Source organism: Lichenostomus cassidix, chromosome 3, assembly GCF_008360975.1.
Source record: "Lichenostomus cassidix isolate B80296 chromosome 3, HeHo_3.0, whole genome shotgun sequence".
Taxonomy (NCBI): Eukaryota; Metazoa; Chordata; class Aves; order Passeriformes; family Meliphagidae; genus Lichenostomus; species Lichenostomus cassidix.
Window position 1 is genome coordinate 107,607,548 of NC_139483.1, and position 20,151 is coordinate 107,627,698.

General features: G+C 37.9%; 1 protein-coding gene across 3 annotated transcripts in view; it reads left to right on the forward strand.

Moving 5' to 3' along the window:
* SUPT3H (SPT3 homolog, SAGA and STAGA complex component) overlaps positions 1 to 20,151 on the forward strand; it is a 253,319-nt gene that overhangs the window by 120,441 nt on the left and 112,727 nt on the right. For all 3 annotated transcript variants that reach the window (XM_085057066.1, XM_085057067.1, XM_085057068.1), the window contains one exon: positions 5,377 to 5,461. In XM_085057066.1, coding sequence (XP_084913192.1) covers positions 5,377 to 5,461 — 85 coding nt within the window. The remainder of the gene's footprint in view (positions 1 to 5,376; positions 5,462 to 20,151) is intronic.

Genomic DNA, 20,151 nt, shown 5'->3' on the forward strand with positions numbered 1-20,151 from the left:
TGCTAAATCCAGTAGTTTCAAGCTCAGTCTTTCAGTGCTGGAGAGCCTCAGTCCCCATGTGCAGAGACACACAAAGCAAACAGGTCTCACAAACAAGTCCCAAGCCCCACAGCCTCCCCAGCAGCTGGTGTGGACCTCCTGGTCCCTCCAGTAGCCAACTCACAAACCCTCTGGTCTCTCCAATGTGCAGCCCAGATTTATGTCCAGATTGTTAAGTGGATCCAAAACCTCTTATCCACCTCATGGGCTTCACTCCCACATATGCAATGTGCACCCACTCAGGTCTCTCTGGCATGGCAGGCACATGGATCTCCAGGATCCACAGTCACAGCCTGGTTGTAGGCAGGAGCAAATAAATACCTCTGTGCTGAGGACAGGAGTATTGGCTTGCCCCATGGCAGACTGGATCATGGAATCATAGATTTATTCAGCTTGGAAAAGACCTCTAGCATAATGGAGTCCAGCAACTAACCCAGCACTGCCAGCTCAGTAACTAAACCAAATCCCTCAGAGCCACTTCCACAAGTCTTTTAAATATCTCCAGGGCTGGTGACTCCATCACTGTCCTGAGCAGCCTGTTCCAGTGTTTGACTACCCCTTCTGTGAAGAAACTTTTTCTAATACCCAATCTAAACTTCCCCTGACACAAGTTGAGGCCATTTCCTCTCATCCTGTCCCTGTTTACCTGGGAGAACAGACCAATGTCCCCCTAGCTCCAGCCTCCTGCCGGGGAGTTGTGGAGAATCAGAAGGTCCCCCCTGAACCTCCTTTTCTCCAGGCTGATCCCCCCACCTCCCTCAGCTGCTCCTAATCAGACTTGAGCTCCAGACTCTTCCCCGGCTCTGTTCCCTTCCCTGGACACACTCCAGCCCCTCAATGTCTTTCTTGTCAGAGGAGGCCCAGAACTGTCCCCAAGATTTGAGCTGCGGCCTCAGCAGTGCCCAGCACAGGGGACAGTCACTGCCCTGCTCCTGCTGCCACACCATGGCTGGTACAGCCCAGCTGCCATTGGCATTCTTGCCCATCTGGGCACACGCTCATCCTTCTTGTAGAAACAGAAAAGCATAATTGTTGGGGATCTCTAGAAGAGGAAAAAAAAAAAAAAAAAAAAGGCAGTACATATTTCCCACCAGACTACCTGGCTGCTTTTATACTTTCCCTAGGCTGTATTCATCACATTTATTTGAGGTGGTAAATTCTGAATGCATTGGGGCAGTTTTGTTATGGTGTGAACTCAGTCGAAGCCCCAGTGAGGGAAACTGTTTATTCTAGCTCAGTGCACTCCCAGCCACCCTGGTTATAGTTCCTTTCTGGCCAGGACAGCCACAGCGTTTCAAGGCTGTGGAGGACGGGAGGTTGCAGCAGCTTTCTGTCTCCACAGTCTGCTTGCCTGGTGGTCTGGCCACCTGGAAAGCTCTGCATCAGGGAGTTTGAACCAAGCCTGTGCCGTGCCTGCCCCAATACCTTTCTCAGGCATTTACAGCAAAATACAGAAATACAGCAAAAAGTGCTTTCTGTATTTCTGTAGCTGCCCATTTTGAAGAGCTTGCAAATGTCAGTCCCTGCACCATGAGCAGCAGTTGGACCTTAGCATGTGCCAAGTATGAGCATGTGTTTACACATAGTACCATGATACTTCATGTAGGCACTTAGTGGCTTGGACATTTACCCTTTTGAAGAGCCTGGAAACATCATTACAGGAACTTAAATAAATTAGACATAGAAGCTAAAAGTAAACAATAAAAGCGCTGCAGCAGTCTTGTCTTTCTCCATGCTACTATTTTAATCCTCCTGTGAAAATCTGGGTAAGTTGATCTCCTTCTTGTAAAAATGTTTCCTTAAAACAGACAAACCTTTGAAATAGGATCTTCTAAGAAGGCTTTGTTATTGTATGACATGTCTAATGGGTTGATTCTTCTATTACCAGGACTGTCTTCCATAATATTTTACTGCTTTGATGCCCTGCTAACGTTGTATTTTGATACATTTCTTCTTCAGTATTTACCTGTGCAGAAACAGCTCTCTTTTTATTTTCAACAGAATTTTTTTGCATTTCATACGAAGACTTATTAATACAACTAGTGAATGGAAGGTTCTTTAAAAGACTCTTGTGAACCATAAAAGCAAAGCACATGTGAAATGAAATTAATAACTTATATTAAAGCGTGAAGTTCAGCTTCACTTCCCAGAAGCAAGGGCACCAAATTTGGGGGTCTTTTTTTTAAAGTATTTTCTTTTAGTTCTTAAACCACTTTGTATTCTGCAACTTGGGAAAATCTGAGCCCTCTGACTCTTAGTTTAGTGTTTATTCTGCTATGGAGAGGTACAATGTAAAAGTGAAGGAAAAAATGGAAGAGTTAAAGTAATAAACTACTTGTGCTTTTCTAATCATTACCTCTGCTAGCAGAAAGACATAAAAGAAGGTTGTGTTTGATATCTTAAAGAATGTTAACCTAGAAGCATGTTAGAATCAAGAAACATATCAAATTCTATACAAATACAATTAATGAATATAGAAGCTTTACTTTTATTTTAGTGTCTGAAAATCCTGGATCCATTGCAAAGAAAAAGGAAGCGGCTGTGGGTGGGTGTGGTGGTTTTTACTTTTTGCTGAAACCACCATGCCAGTATCTAGTTTTCTGTGTGTGGGAAAGAAGCTGGCAGAAGTTACGTGGGAAAACAGTGAAGGCAAACTGAGATAGAAATAGCTTCGGAAGGTAGAAAGCATGGAATTGAGGGAGGAAGAAAGTAGGTGCATCTGGAACTTGATTTTCTATAAAAGTAGGACAGTTGACTTTAACCCTTCTTCCTGTCTCAGCATCAGCTCTGGTCTATCACCGAATCACAGGATGGTTTGGGTTGGGAAAGACCTGAAAGCCCATCTTGTTCCACTCCCCTGCTCTGGGCAGGGACTCCTTCCACAATCCCAGGTTAATCCAAGCCCTGTCCAACTTGGCCTTGGACACTTCCAGGGATCCAGGGGCAGCCACAGCTTCTCTGGGCAACCTGTGCCAGAGCCTCACCAGCCTCATAGGGAAGTATTTCCTCCTAGTACATGTTCTAAATCTATCCTCTTTCACTTTGAAGCCATTAACCCTTATCCTGAACGACACCCTTTTGCATCAAAATGGACCAGAAAGATTTGATACTTGTCTCCTCTTAGATCGATGTGCTGCATCGTGATTGCAGCTCATCTGCCCCTCCTGCCATTTGGGGAGCTGTGAATTACTTGTGAGAGGGATTTCTGAATGCAGGTGGGGAGGGAAGCTCAATGCAGAGGCAGCATCCTGCTTCAAAAACAGATTTTCAGTCTTGCACTTTGTTGTCTTTGGAAAAGAAACCCTTTAATTTGTGTATTTGGGGTGCTAAGGGAAACTGTGAACATGAGAAATGTGTGTCTAAGATGACACTGTTGGCAACCAGGTGTTTACTGCTGTCTTGTATAGTTGATTTATTTTGTATTTGAAGCCTTAAAAAAAAAATTACTTTTAAAAATTAGAAGACCAGCAGTTAAGAATGAACAGTATATTATGTTTATGATAACTCTTCTGTTTGGTTTTATATACCCCATGTGATTAAAAACAACTTTTAACTGTCCTTTTCATTTATTTACAAACCTTAGTGTTAAAACAAAAGAAAAATATTAGAGCTTTATCCTAAATGAGAACTTTCTTTGAGTCTTTGATGGTTTAAATACTATTTAATATTCCAATGTAATATGGTAATAAATATTTCTATTTTTATATGTATTTCCTATCTCATGTCCATGTATTTGCAGTTTATAAGATATTTTAGTCTCTGGATGGATTGTTGTGCTGTGGTAATAGTCCTAGGAAGTGCCTGACATTCTAATCCATGTACACATGCACCCCTGCTTAATAGAGAAAAACGTTATTTGAGTTGTGCTTGTTTTGGAGATGTACAACATGCTATAAAACACAACTTTCTCTTTAAGATGCTGATAATCCCAACAAGAGAGACAAATGATAAGTACAGAGTGTAATTTCCTCATGCTATGACCAGTGTAGTACAGTGGATTATGCTCAGATTTTACCTGAATAGTTCTTCTTGTGCTCTTATACATATCAGGCTGATTTTTATTTATTATTATAATTTCAAATGCTGTTTGCAGAACACTGGACATAATTTCATTATGAGATAAAGGAAAAGAACCCTACATAGAGCTCTTCTGTTTTTTATAGATAAAATATTGTTTTACTTTATTGCAAGGTGAAAGAATAGTTTGGTAAGGAAATAACTGATATATTCAGTTACCTGTAAAGATCTGAGTCTTGTTTACAAATAAATTTTCATAATTTTTATAAGCATATGTAGTGTTATTGTTGGCCTGTGCTAATTAATTTAGAATGAATATATTTTACTGTAAAAGTTTTTGTATTTTAAATAACCAACTTTAGGAGGAAGGAAAACATTTTATTTTCAGGAATTTTCTGAGGAAATACTGAGCAGCACAGGATTATCTTTCACTAGAATGATGTAAGACTGATATTTGTTAGAGAAGAAGAAATACCAGAAAAAGAAGTATAAGAAAAGTAGAAGGAGGAAGAAATATCTTGCGAAGCCCATTGTCAGAATTCCTCATTTTATGATGCTTTTTGGCCTCACCTTACCTTTGGTTTGTGATATTATATGAACACTATAATCTCTTTATGACCTCCTGCCATTCTATGTTGCAGTGTAGATTTTAAGAGCCTGGCGTACATTATTATGTATAAAAATGTTTACTCTTGATTTGTTTCTTCCACATCTTAGCACTGACATGTAGACTTGGGATAAAAAAACCATTGGCATTTTACCTTTGGAAATAGTTATTTGGTAATTTTGTAAGCGAAGGGGGCTGCAAATGCAGAATTACTCCCAGAAGTGCACGTGCTGCAGCTTTGCCTGCTCTTTTCTCATGGAATTACAGAATTATAGAATGTGTTGGTTTGGAAAGGACATTAAAGATCATCTGGAGAGGTGTGGGAAGAGAGTTTGTCATTGAAGAACTGAGGAAAAATGTTGCTGAGTATCTTTGTTTTCTCCTCATCCACTGTTACAAATTTAGCAGGGTTTTTTATTGATGAGAAGTGTACAGAAATGTTCCTACAAACTGGATTTTCATCTGTTTCCTCAATCTTTCAGTTTGTCTCCCCACATACTTTAGTGTATGTTCTTGCAGCTCTTTTTTCCCACTAATCATATGACTTTGGTTCATAATTCTTGCACCACGCTGAGTGGTCCGTTTCTGTACATGCAAGTGTATTAAAATTGTTGTTATTATTCATATTTTCTTCTTTTTATCTTTCAGGAGACCAATACTTTGTTTCTTTTTAACTAATTTCCATAACCTTGCAATAAACCTCTTTCTTTCAGGTTTTCCCTGGGAGATGCTCGCAGGCCACTCCATGAAACTGCAATTCTGGTGGAAGATATTGTCCACACTCAGCTGATAAATTTGGTAAGAACATAACTGGAAAAATAATCTGCACTCTAAATCTCCTTCAATCCACATGATATTTTCATGATCAAATGACTAATAACAGATTGTTCTGGGTTAGAAACAAATAAAACACAGAAACTGAGGGTGATGCTCTGGCCTCAATGACTTGAAGAAGCAACTGTTCATCTTCCTTGTGGTTATGTCCTGTGTGTGTGGGATATCTGCAACCCCAACTAATCCTGGGAAGAAAGCTGATTTTTTTTTTTTTGTTAAAAATTTTAAGTTATTAAAAAGAAAAGAACCAGCTATTCTTCTAAAGACTGCCTTGCTGTCTTTTTTATATGTTCTAGTATTTGTGTTAATGCATTATTTGCTTAGGATTTATGTCTTAATATTCCTTCTATGTGATGGTTTGATTTCTGTCAAAAAATAATGCAGAAATATGTAATATTTTAATATACTGAACACTAGTGAAAGTGCTGTATAAATGAAGCTGTTTTGAATCTCATCTAGCAAAAGCAACTGTAAATTTGAACCTCTCTGTAGTTTTTAATTAAAGTTCAATAACTCTTAAGAAATCAGTCATGGTATTTTACACCACAGCATGAATTTGCTATCTGACATTTTGTAAAGAAAGGTATAATCTGATGTCACCTGTAGGTTGGGAATCATAACAAGTGTGTTTTTCTTATTGTAGTCTTTAAAATACATGCCAATGTGGCGTGCGGGGACATGTTTTAGTGGTGGCCTTGCCAGTGTTGGGTTAATGGTTGGACTCGATGATCTCAGAGGTCTTTAATGATTCTGTGATTTGAATTGAAATTACCAGCATATGAGGGATATTGGACATTATATGGAACTAATGTATATAGATTATACTAAAACATATTATAACTCATATTTACATCTGATGAGTTCTTGGATCACCTAGAGCTTTGAGCTGCAAGTTCCTCCACCTCCTCTTTTTAATAAGCCCTTTTAGTAAAGACAAGGGTTTTTAAGTTTCAAGGCTGGTTCTGGTACTACATTAACTACAACTGAAAACTTCTGTAAAATGATAAAATTCGGAATGGGGCACAGTATATATTATAAATATGCATGTGTGGATAAAATATATATTTTATATGTATTTCTACATGTGAATATAATAAATATATATATTTAATAGAAATATACTAAAATTAGACATCCCCTTGCCCACTGTTTGCTTACAACAGGTGTTTTCCTTCAGCTTTGCACCTAATCCAGCAGCTGTTCGGTAGTTTCCTGCATCTCAGCAAATGCCTTGGCATCCCTTCCAGCTCCAGGCAGTTTCTTTCTGCTCATAGCTCTGCAGCCCAACAGTGTATCCCTGTCTCCACAGTCTCCTGGCATCTTTATGGATTCTTTCCTTATTACACTCCTCTTGGGCTGTCCTGAAGGTGCCCCGTGGCTCCTCGGAGGGGACAACATCTCTCCCCTCTCCGCAGGTTTCCCGCTGATTAAACACGCTGCCCTGGGTATATATTTGTAGTTCTTACTCCGGCTTTAGCTCTGACAAAGTCACATTTTCTCTTTGTTAATGACCCCTGAAATTTATGCAAACCGATGGCTGCGGCTTCGCTCTTCCCTCAGCAGTAACGTGGTGGAGTCTGGGCTGTTCTGTTCCACCGAGGCTGAGTTGAGCTGAGCTTTACCAAACCCTGCAGCTGAGAAAGTGCAACCTGTGGCCATGTGGTCTTTGCACTTTAATCAAAGCCAGGAACTTAACTCAGGGGCTGGACGTGACCCGGGGTTAACCCTGCGTGGGGTGCAGGAGCTTGTAGGATTTCCTGACAGAAGGAAGAATGGGAATGGAGCGGCAGATAAACAGCTTTTCTAACCTTTCCCCTCCCAGCCCAAGACAGCACTTTATTTCTGAGGAAGTGAAAGTATCTTTAATAGCTCATTGCTTTGACCTCTGACATTCGCCTGCCGGAACTCTTAAATCAGTAGCGTTTTACATGCCCTGGGCTTCTGATAGGGAATTCTGCACATTTGTCATCCTCAACTGCACATCCTCATTGAGCTGTTCTGTGCAGTTATATGGAATTTTTACTGTACATGTAGGTTTTTGTGTAGGTATTTACACAGTACTAGAAAAATGCTATTTTTATAATTGAAGCAGACTGCAGAAGTGAATTTATTGCTTACCACCTGGATTTTGTCATATTACTCATGTTAATGGACTGCGCAGTTCTCACTATGTAATTTAACGATTTCTGCTTTAATTCATGTCCATTTTTCCATACATAATACAGGTATAAGGCTAAACTGGAGAAATTACTTTTATGCCTGCAATAAAGCTGGCACATTGCACACATCTTTCATAGTAGGGATTTGTAAGAAGAGCTTGTTGTTGTTGATTAAGTCCAGGTTTGAGCCTCTGCATTAAAAAATAAGTTGCCAGCGTGATTACCTTTGATTGGTTGACTTTTGATATCTCGCAGGTTTATAGTTCCAGCTTCCTATTTTCAGAGTTGATCTGAACTCTATTAAATCAGGGTCTGGTTTGGACAGATTTATACAGTCACTGCTCAAACCACTATACACTTCATGAAGTCCGGCTGCTGTAGCAGATGAGTGCACTAACAAGGCAAATTCCTGGAAAGCAGACTTTTAAGAGTCAGCATCATGTTTTATGATCAGATTTTGGGTGTATTTTGAACAATATGCACACTGCTTTACATTAAGGGAATTTCTACTGAAAGTATATAGCAACATGTTGGAGGAAATGAGCATCTCCAGAGGAAGATTCATGTCATCCTGAAATTACTTTCTGAGTTGAATGAGCTTGTATCTCTCAAGGAATTTATTTTCTCAGCTGACTAATAAAGGAATCCTTTAACAGCTGGCTTGGGTTTGAATATCTAGGAGATAGGCATAAAAGGTGAGAGATAAATTTGATCATATTTGTGTCATGAGTTTGAATTTTTTATGCTTATATTGTAATTATAATAATGTTTGGTTTTTTGTATATCAAGCAACAGAAAACCATAAAACCCCTACACTAGAAAGTTCTGTACATTTTTTAGTCAAGCATAATGTATTTGATAAGCACAATGAATTTAAGTTTTGATTTGAAATCAAATTCACTGTTGATTGATAGTGTTTGGTAACAGATTAAATGCTCATTTATAGGTAAATATTTAAGGGATTTATGGAAGCCTTCATGCTACCCTAAAACTCTGCTTCTTTATGTGTGCTAAGACTAGAGGTTCCAATCAAAGCTGTATTTTCTTTATGGTTAAGCACAAGTAGTACAAGGAAAATTGTGCCTGTAAAAACAGTCCAACAGGGAATGCAAAAAGGTGTTAATCAGGAAAGGACAAGACTTCAAATTACTGTTTATTTGAAGTGGAATGAGGCCTCTTTTATTTCATTCTTCCATCATATCCGATACAATCTCCGTGGGCAGTAAGAAGGTTTTGAAACATCATCTTCTATAATAATCTATTAATATCTATTCAGACCCTTAGCAGGGGAACTCAAAGATCTTCCTTTAGGAAAAATATATATTATTCAGGACTTTGTAAAAAAAAAAAAAGAATGGAATAGGAATTTTTGCTCATCATTAAACTACTGTTGAGAGGTTTGCCATCAAAATAGCTGAAGTTTTGCACATACACAGATGTAAAATAATTTGGAAATTGTTTTGTATAATATTTAAGAGAGTCCCTCTTCACCTTCACCAGCTCTCTCCTCAGTCCTTCATCATGCTGGCCTGGTTCATAAGAAAATGTAGTATTATTGAACTAATATTAAAAGCTAAATATTACTAGTGTCATCTCATGATAGGGCTATAGCTCCTTGTTCATGCTTCAGATGTCATGTTCAAAGACAAATAGACAATAAGATCATGGTGTAGTAATTAAATAAAAAAAGCTGTTAAGGAATTACCTTCCTTGTGCTGGCAATGTATCAGCTGGGTGTTTGTTATCAGAATAAAATACCAGCAGTTTGTTCTCTAGGCACACTGGCAGGAGTAGTGCAGGCACTTGTTTTCATGGAATTTGGTTATTCCGTGTAGCACTAGATTTGAAGTTCAGTCCTTTCCATTTTGTTTCAGAGATAACAAATGACTTCTGGAAAGAGATTAGATTTTTTTTTTTTTTACAAAATGGAAGATATTTTAGCAGTAGGACAGAGTTCAGCAAGGAAATAGGTAAATTACACATATGCACACCAAAAAAATGCAGGTGACAAAGCTCATCTGTCCATGAAAGAGTAGCTGCTCAGAGGGAAGGCCACAGCACGTCACAACAGCCTTGGACTGCATCCTTTAAATGTTTTATCTACTGTAATTCTTTGTAATGTGTGATAAGTCCTCATGGAGACTGTCATGAATGATAGAATTCATGTTAATAGAATTGTGGTTTGCTCCCTGTTAGCCAGTGTGTGTCTGCTGGAAGATGGACTCTGATCTTTCCAAGTGATGTCAAATGATTGAAGTCAGACCCACTTGGTTGGATTTTTTTAGAATTCAGTAGTGTCAACTTAAAGGAACTTCAGTTGCCCAAAATCATGTTGTACATGATATCTGTTGGGATTTCTTTCATTATTTACTTTTATCTTCCTATGGAAGTATTTGATTTCATACAACTTGTGCTGCTACCTAATGCTATTAATATTCCACTCTTGCTTCCTGTGTAGGAGCATGATTTGGGTCTGTGTGACATATATGCATAAATGAACACTTTGAGTATACACATGGATTTTTTTCTTCTTTTTTATAATATTTGAAATAAATTATCTCTTGCTCAGATAACATATTTAATTCAGAATCAGTCCTTTGTTCTCAACCTAAACACAAAGCACAGGTCAGCAGGTGAATAATCTGTACTGGGATACTTAGATTTTATTAAATTGCAGCAGTAATTCATAGGTAGAAAACTTACAGTTTTTAGTAGAAATTCATCGGTAGAAAACTTACATCTGAGATGCAGAGATTCAGCAGTATGCCAAGTCCCGAGTAAGTCTGTGGTAAATCCATCCTGTGGAATAAATTGCTTTTTATAGTGAGAAGTTTAGTAAAGACTGGGTAGTAATTTGCCACCTTTTTCCTAGGGAAAGGAATGGTGAAATTACAGAGACAAGCATAGGGATAAGTTTACTCATACAAAATGTGAAGTTAGTTATCATGAGCAGCATGAATTTTATGTTTTCAAAGGGCTCTATTTTCTGGATCAATATGGTGTACTTTCTTCACTTCCCAGCCTTATTCCTGCAGCTATTACTCTTTCTATTGCAGTTTGAAACAAAAGGAGAAGGGAAAACCCACCTTCACTTGCCCTTCCAGAGAAAAAAGACTATGGCAATGGGAGAGGCGAGTAGGAAAAATGAGGATTTAACCAGAAGCAAGGAGAAAGCCTTCTTGGTCCTTTACAGGTTTTTGCTTGTACAGGTTTTTTGGTTTTGTTTAAAATCAAATCACAGTTGTTACTCGTTCAGAAACTGGATTAGTCCTTTTAATAAACAAACAACTCCAGGTTTGTTTACTATGTTTTTGAACTTTTAGACTTGTAACCTTTATATGGATAATTGTAGTATTTCTGATGTTGCTTTCAGAAAGGAAAGAATTGAAAGCAGCTCCTTCATGAGCAGGAATTGCCCACTGATAAAAACCAGTAGTGTGAAGCTCTGTTCCCTCTTGATCCCAAAGTTACATACAACTGTCACTCATGCCACCCCAGCAACGGGAAAGGTCCTTGTTTTATGAGTCTGTTTTAAAACAGTCATAAAGTTTCCTGTGCAGGACATTAATTAAAGGGGTTATCAAAATAAGACAAACTAATATAATTTGTGATTGTACAAAATAAAGGAAGTCGAGGGTACCATAGGGACCTAATGAATCACAGGATGGAAACAATCTTCTGGCTAACTAAACATTCAGACTTTGTACTAAGTCACAGGGTGGATGTACAGCCCGGCAAACCGGAACTCACTGTGTGTTTACATGGATGGGATAAAGGGAGTTCACAAAAACCATCTGGGAGAAATCCTTCCACTGTTCATTCTGTTTCTACTGTAGAGTCAGTTAACAAACTTGTATACATTTCCAGCAAACACATGGCACACCTGCCCAAGAAGAAATCAAACTGGAATATAAGTCTGTAGTATAAAAATTTCCCTGGGTGACAGCACTGTGTGTTTGTCTGCATTTCCCATGTGGGATGGAAAAGGAGAGATGGGGCTTTATCTCTAGCAAGTGGTTGTTGATTGCTCCCTGTGCTTTTGTAGCATTTAACATGGGCAATATTTAGATTTATATGGTAATTTATATGAAAAGCCATGCTCTGAGTTTTCTGCTTGAGCAGTACCTGCCACTTGTTCACTATATTCAGACCTATTGACTCTCAAGCACAGAATCTGCTTCAGGGGATGAATGAGGAGTCTCAGTTAGGGATTCTGTTTTCTCTCTCTGCTTTCTCTCAAGATTGAGGATTTGATGACTTGGTCAATTTTTTTTTTCTGTGGATCTCTGTGCAGAGTCAACATTGCTATAAAGACAGAGCTGCTGCCTTTTGCCTGGTCATGCAGAGGTGCTGCTCAGTATCCAGTGGTGATGAACTTCACTGACCTTACAAATGGAAAAACTAAGATACTGTTATTAAGAATCCAGAATTATCAAACAGAAGGAAATTAATAATTCTTTACCTACAAAATTGTAGCAATAGTGAAGACAAAGATCCAAAACACTGGCTAGATTGCATAGAAAACAAAAAGTAATCAATGTTTAAAGGTTGGCTTGTAGTACATATAAAGTAATACATGAAGATAGTACAGGCAGCAATAATCTCAGTATTTCTTTATTTGCTATATCAGTCTGGGCCTTTAATAATGTCATGGATTTATGTGTAGTATACATGTGTAAGAATATATGTACAGGGTTGTTTTTTCCACCCTTCACACATCAGATTCCTGTTTAGGCTGTTGGGCAAGAGGAATGAAGTAGGTATGAAATTTCACTCGTGGGGGCTTTGGAATCTATGGCATTCTTAAATATATGTATGTGCTCAACTCCTTTAGCTTCTGGGGCTCTTATGAAACAATTGCTAAGCTGATCTCAGCCCAAGTTTCCAAAACATGGATACATCCTTTATTTAAGTTTTTTTGTAAAATTTTAAGAGAATAGTAGAAATTAGCAGGTGTTGAAGCCTTGGATGAGCTGAGATGAGCAGGGAGAGTCAGAGTACAGATGCAGTGTCCAGGGTGTTTGGCTACTTCTATTGATGTCTCGTACTAATATATCAAGAATTTAAGAAATTTAAGAGTGACCATTGTTTTTTTATTGCTAAATATGATGCACTGTGGTAAATCAATATTCTGATTATGATTTTAAAAATCACAGTTACATTCCAAGCTCCAGAAGTCAAACAGAAAACTGGTACTCAGGGTTTAGTTTTTCTTCAACTTATTTGTATGGTATAAATAGAATATTGTAAGTATATGAAAATGTGCATAAAGTCCATAGTTGCACGGAAAGTCCCATCTTGCCTAGTATTCTGATTCTGGCAGAAATGAGTACATTTAAAAAAACCAGAAATTTATCAGTGGTAAAACATAAAGGCAAACAAACATGTTTTCCTAAAGCTGAGGCAATGACACCAGATCATTTTGTGTCACAAGAGATAAAGGAGCACTTCTAGGATGTCATTCTTCAGCTCCTAAAGTAGCTATTTAAAATTCTGGCCAGTATTTAAATCTGAACTTCTTAAGTGGAATGAGAGACATCGCACCTGGCCCTAGCTGTATTTTTATTATAGATATTTAGTTTTTCATTGATTCTGTCAAAAAAAAAAAAAAAGGCAACCTGTAAACTTTAAGTTGCCAAAGACACAGACTGATTTATGGGTATCTGTGGCGGAAAAAGAATAGTGTAAAATTCTACATGGTCTTTAAGTGTAACTCATAAACCTTTAAGGTCATCTCGGAGTGGTTAACGGAGCAAATTCATTGTAGTTTTTAAATCACCTTATCTGATTTCAAGCAAACCTGATAGGTTCAGAATAACTTTTTTTGGGAGGATTGGCTTGTTAACAGTGTTATGCAGTTACAAGGAAATGTGGTCACAGCTGCTTCTGGTTTCTTAGCTAATCCACCTGATTGGAAACAACAGGTTTTTGATATTTTTCCATTTCTTACACTGACACCTAGTGTTCAGAGGTCCTGAGTTTCTAATACTGCACTTGGTTATTAATAGACATCTGTTGATACCAAAGTTCTCCACCTTTGCCAAGATCTTCCATTTCTGTTCTTCTGCAAAAGAAAACAGTAGCTGAAGGCAAAGGTGTTACCATCATTCAAAACAATTTTATTTTGGAAATACAAATAGTGAACAACTACTGGAAAACTTGGCAGAAGTTGTTTTACTTCTTGAAGCACTGCACAATCTGTTTTCTTAGAATTTAAGTGCTTTGTTTTTGGCAAATGCAGCCCTTTTGTGTCTATAAGTGTCACTGGCCAAGAAAAACAGCGATAACAGCAGAAACCCTTAGATCAGTATTTATTTAATTGTGGGAGATGTCGATGCTTTTTATTTCTGTGTTCTTTTATCTTCAAGCCACGAGTTCTACCTGATAGGAGTGTTGATGGCTGCACAGTCCTTGAGTAGACAGAAAATAACTTATACACAAAAACTTGCACAAACAGTCTTTTATCTCAGACTTGCAAATAAACGGAGCAAAGCAAGTATGGGCTGTAACCCATTCCTGACAAAGATGACAGCTGAGAGTAAAACTAACTTTCTGCTTTATTTTGCTGTGTGCTAGCAGAAGAACTTTCATTGTTTAAGATAATATATTAAGTATTTTGTATGACTCTTATCAAAAAAGTATCAGCTATGTCTTTTACTGATGAGTTCCATAGAAAAATGACAGATACTCAGGCACAGAAAATGTGTAGTAAATGTCTTCTTAATTTGAGGATTCTCCCTTTTTGTTTTTATGACTTTTCTGGTAAATGCACCAAAAAGCCACCTTTCCAGTGCCTCACCACTCTCACGGTAAAGAATTTATTTCCAGTACCTAATCTAAACCCACCTTCTGTCTGTTTAATGCTATTCCCTCATGTCCTATCACTACATGCCCAGACTGCCCATTTTGTTATATCTTGGGTAAAGTCATTGTACCTCTGTGTGTGCACATGGCATGTGAGTATTCACTACATTATTGATTGTCAATAGTTGATATTCCTGTGAACCAGAGTTTACTTATTGGAGAAATAGTCAGTGACAATAGAGAGAAATATTAGTTGTAGGATGCTATTTATTTGGCTTCTTTCAGGCATTTAGATATGAGGGTGGTGAGGCCCTGGCACAGGTTTTCCAGAGAAGCTGTGGCTGCTACATCCCTGGAAATATCCAAGGGCAGGTTAGACAGGGCTTGGAGCAACCTGGGGTAGTGGAAGGTGGCACTGCCCATGGCAAGGTTGTTGGAAGAAGATGGTCTTTAAGGTTCCTTCCAGCCCAAACTGTTTATTGCTTCAGTGATGTATTTTCAGGGTGAGGTCACTTTGGACCCAGAATGGTGAGTTTTGTCTAGCTCTTCTCATGGATGAAGAGAGAGAAACAAATGGGAAAAGATTTGGAAAGACGGGCTGGATTGAGATACAATTCCTTTAAAAGAGAGGATAGACTGAGGATATCTGTACACAGTGAGGGAAAGAACCAGAGAGCAAAGAAAAATTGAAAACTAAGTAGGCAGGATATGATGCAGCTACTGAGGTGGATCAGAGTTGGGAAAAAGGTCTGAGATTTATGACAAGAGAAGGTATCCAGGAATAAAACCTAAGAGCAGCCTTGTGAGTGGTTATATTCTCTCTTGCAGAAGAAAAATTACGGAGCTTGAAGTGGACCCAGGTTGTCACTAAAGAATGGGAAGCCTGAGATTCAGCAAAGAGTTGTTTAAAGAAATGGGATAAAGGAAGATGGAAACAACCTTGTAAGGGAAAGAGTTTGGAAGATGTTCCCATGACACTTTCTCAAAATGTTCAGTAGCAAGGTAATGGGAATAATTGAAATAAGAGGCAGAGGGCTTTGAAAGAGAAGCTGTGGCTGGTGCATTGGACCCTGAAAAGGTCTGATCTGGAGAATGAGTTTGGGAAGTAGCTTTACAGGACATTAAGTGCTGATGACAGAGAAGTCATCAAGAAGTAGTAAATGGAGTGAGAGTCAGCACAAGTGTTACTTCCAAATTGAATCTCAGATGAGGCTGGAGAAACAAGTGGATAATGATATAACAGGTGGAACATGGCTGTTGGTGTCTCTGTGGAGGAGAGCCCAAGATTAGGAAGAAAGGGAAAGACAGATTCTACATTTTAGGGAAGTATTCATGGTAACTTGGAAAGTCTTGTGACAAATTCTTCTTTGTGGACAGTATCACACAGGTGAATGCTGGCATCTCTGCACCATCACATACAAGCAAGCATATATCTTTTATATAGATCAATAATGAGCACTTGTATAGTTATGCACAGCCTGATGTGAGTATATCAACTTCAATATACTCAGCAGATATTGCTACTAACAACCATTCTCACAATACTCAGCAATTACATTTTTTATCATCTCTGATTCTTGAGTGTGTTTTTACATTGTTTGCCATTTTTGTCTCACACCATCATCATCATTCCAAATCAGGGAAAAACCTGGATCACTTTACTGATGAAAAATGAAAGTTTTTTTTGTCAAAGAAGACAAAGTGGATTTTCCCCAAGTCGTGAAACAATTTAATGGCAGAGCTGAAAAAAGTCAACTAGTTGTAGTGAGAGGGAAGCTGTGCAAAGCTATTTTATATTGACGGTCTGTGTCTCAGCCAATTGGATTTTTATTTGACAGTCCAAAGGTGTAATAACTTTTATTGTAAGAGGAAGAAAAATACATCAAGGCTAATATATAATGGAGGACCTACTAGGGATATGCATAAATTCATATCCTGTTCCTTGTGTATACAAGCTTAATTGTGTCTCTTTTAATTTTGCTGTTTGATTCAACAAGATTGTCAGGTAATCGTCCTATTGAAAGTACAGAGGAGGATAGAATTTCAAATACCTTTGTTAATCTCTTCTGGCTGTTAAAAGAAAAGATTTATTGGTATCAAATTTTATTGCATTCTTAGAATTAAGGGATTGATTGGCTGCTAGTTTAGCTTACTTGTCTCTTCCAGTTAGAAACCCAAATACAACAGAAGAAAGACATCGCATTGAAGCTGACGTGCAACAAGTGAGTGAAAGTTCACTTGGCTTTTTCTCTCGGCACCAGGTGCAAAAGTTGGCTAAAAGTGCTGTGGCAGGCAGTTATTTTAAAGCAGTTTCTGGTTTAGTGTTTTATCAAGCCCAGGAGTGAAATATTCTGCAACTACTGCAGTTTCACAAAGCTGCTTTTTAAGGTAGAACTCTGAATTGTTTCACTAATTAAAATGGCCCAGTACAAACATTAATCATACAGTAACCATTAATGGGAGGGGTTTGGGGATTTGTGGAGGGCTGTGGATGATATTTTTAAAGTGTGGAGTATTTCTTTGTTTAATACACAATACACTTGCAGTTTCTAACTATACCAGAGGTTCTTGAAATCTTGAGTATTTTTTGTTTTCCACATTCCCTCTTATAACTGCTGGAGAAGGTGTATTCATTTCTGATATAAAACGACTTTAACAGTGTCCCAATTAGTGACTTGACTAAAAAGGATAGTTTTTTTCTTGAATAGCTGTCCCATTCCCCCCTTCTACATGCTTTAAAATACTAGCTCTCTAAACTACAGCTTTCTCAGAGTGGAAGGTGGAGGCTCAATGATGACATAAGCTCCAGAAGTGTAAAGTTCAAGTGGTTTGCATGTGGGATTGCCAAATAACACGGGTTTGGTTTGTTTTCATTTTATTACACCGATTCTCCTCCCCAGATGTCTTGGATTTCTGTGGTACCCCCCTTGCTTTAGATTCTTACTCCTTGTAACTAACCATTTTTATTAGTCATCCCACTAATACGCAGTGTTTTTACTCAGCACCTGTTTTCTTCAAAGCCCTTTGCAATAAGTGGTTAATCCTCACACGAGTCCTGAATTTCACTGTCATTCCTGTTCACAGGTGAAAAGTGACATCCCTAAAATTGTGTAATGGCTTTGGCACCTGTATGAGGACTTTGCCTGTTCCATGTCCCCACTACCCAGGCTGATCCTTGGCCTCTCCACACGCTGAGTTTGTGGCATGCCAGTTATAAATTGAGCATTTCCTTTTGGTTAATGACACATTTTTTACCCTGATTGCTCTGGAATTTCCATCCTGAACTATGTGGAAGAACTATGCTGGAAGGAGCCTCAAGAGGTCATCTGAGCCATATCTCTGATCTCAACCTAATTTTGGCCTTTGTTCAGGAAAGCTCTTAAATACATACAGATAAATGGGTGTGTATGTATGTGTATATATACAATTATTTATTGAATTAAGCTCAATTTCTGGAAGAATTACGGATAACTGCCTAATCAAAGTTTGATGTAAACTACCAGCAATTGTTTAAAAATACTTGCACAGAATATCATGATTGATATTGCTGTGGGAGGTAAAAATAAAGAAATTTATGCTGGGAAGGGCAGTACTGTTAAATCTAGTGCTGTGCCTCCTGGAAGTATTGCTTCCTTTGTTTTTATTTTCCGTTTTTTCCCTTTTAAATTTTTTTTCTTCTATTTTTTATGGACATGTAGCAAGAAATCCATTCACTACCTCAAGGAAGGTGGTGATTTTGCTGCTATTATAAACCCTCAGCTAGTTTGACTATTCTTGGCCTGTCCTTCTGAGAGCAACAACTTTATGGAAATGGAATGAAATAAAGTGTTCTCTAATATGTCACAAATCATAGTTAAAACTGGAAATCCAGTCTGACACTATGGTCTTGATTTGTATGGTTTGCCTACCCCTTTTTGTTTCTGCAAGGCAGTGTATGTATTTGAAGGCTGGAGCTCCAGCCAGGATTTTCAGTCTTAACTGTGAATTTCCTTTCTTTAACAGGTTTAAAGAAAGCCTTTCAGATCGCTCCAGTATAGCTTTTAGGACTTGAATTTCCTTTGTGTTCATTTTGGGCCTTTTCCAGTATTTATCCATACATTTGAAACTCCTTTAAATCTGTGAGTATGGAAGCAGTTACAATAGGAGGTGGTGGCATTTCTATTCTATTCCTGTTAGACTTGATTCAAATGCTGCCTGATTTTCAACTCAAGTACTGCAAGCCTAAAATTCAGGCTCTTGCTCAAGCATTGCAGGGTTCATGTCCAGCTCAGAGGTCTCTGTAATTACTGTGTGTGGCTGGAAAACAAGAATTCCATTTCCTGAAAAATTTAGAGGTTTTGACATTTGTTTTACTTTTTCATCAGAACAAAACTAAAAGCTTATTTTTTTCAAATGCTAAAAATCTACTGAGGTGAAGAGGAATCTTGTCTAGCTGGTAGTCTTGTGTATAGGACAACAGCCCTGTAGAGGAAAGACCAATATTCAAGTTTTTGCTTGCTGGAAGAATGTAAAGTTGAACCTGAGTGTCCCATATGCTGAGTGAGAGCCATGAAATAAGACTGTTGAATACATCTTTTGATGTTATTATTTTTCTATCTGATCATTGAAGTATTGCTCAGTACTTACATGCAGAATTGTTTGTTTCAAGGGATATGATTTTCCCAATAGAAAGAAAATATCTAATTTCAAGGGTCTGTCCAGCATTCATGATTAAAGTATTAATATACTTCACATGTGCATTTAATCCAAAATAATCCTTAATAGTGATTATTTGTAGTTAAAAAATTCAGCTTAATTTTTATAAATCTATTGCTTCAGCTATAGCTGCAGGGTCTCATAAAAGCTTGACTGCTTTGTGTTTATTCATTTTTAATGGTAATTAATTCATATTAGTGGTGAACTTCATTATTTGCAAAAAGTTATTTTAAATGTTTTGCAGGTTTAGCTCTGTTACATGATTATAAAACAATACCAATATCAGCCAAGTGAACAAATTCAACATTAGAAATATGGATCTATAGACTGATCTATTGAAGGAATTTTTTTTTCCAGAGGTCCCTTCCAACGCCAACCATTCTGTGATACTGTGAATTTAATTCTGAAGGAAACAACAAATGTTCTGTGTTTAAAAAAAAACAACAAACTTTTGAGTCAGTGGACTTGTTGCATTAATACTGCTCATTTGCATATTTTGTCTCAATTCTCTGCTATATTGTTTCATAGAATCATAGAACATCCTGAGGTGGAAAGGACCCACGAGGGTCACGAAGGTCCAACTCCTGATGGGTTGGTGACATCGACTAAAAATTATGTTAATCTTCCTTGTTAGAATAAAGTCAGTATTGTAAAGTTTATTCTCTCCTATACATTCTTATGTAGAGAAGGAACTTTGTTTAATTTCAGAAACAAATAGTCTTCCAAATTCCAATTGCAGTTGCTAGACTTCCCATCTATTTTGATATCTGCAAAAAGGCCCACACCCATAGCATTTGAATTTTTGAGACTATTCCTGTCCACACTGTATGTTTTGTTTGTGTGTTTGTCATTTGTCTCTCAGTCTGGTGACAATGTCCTTTTTTTCATAACAGTATGGTGGCAAACACTGCCATTCATGACCCACCAGTGTCAGTAGCATATTGCTGTATGCAAGAAGTAACAAAACACTGAATAAGTATCTAGCAAAACCGAATA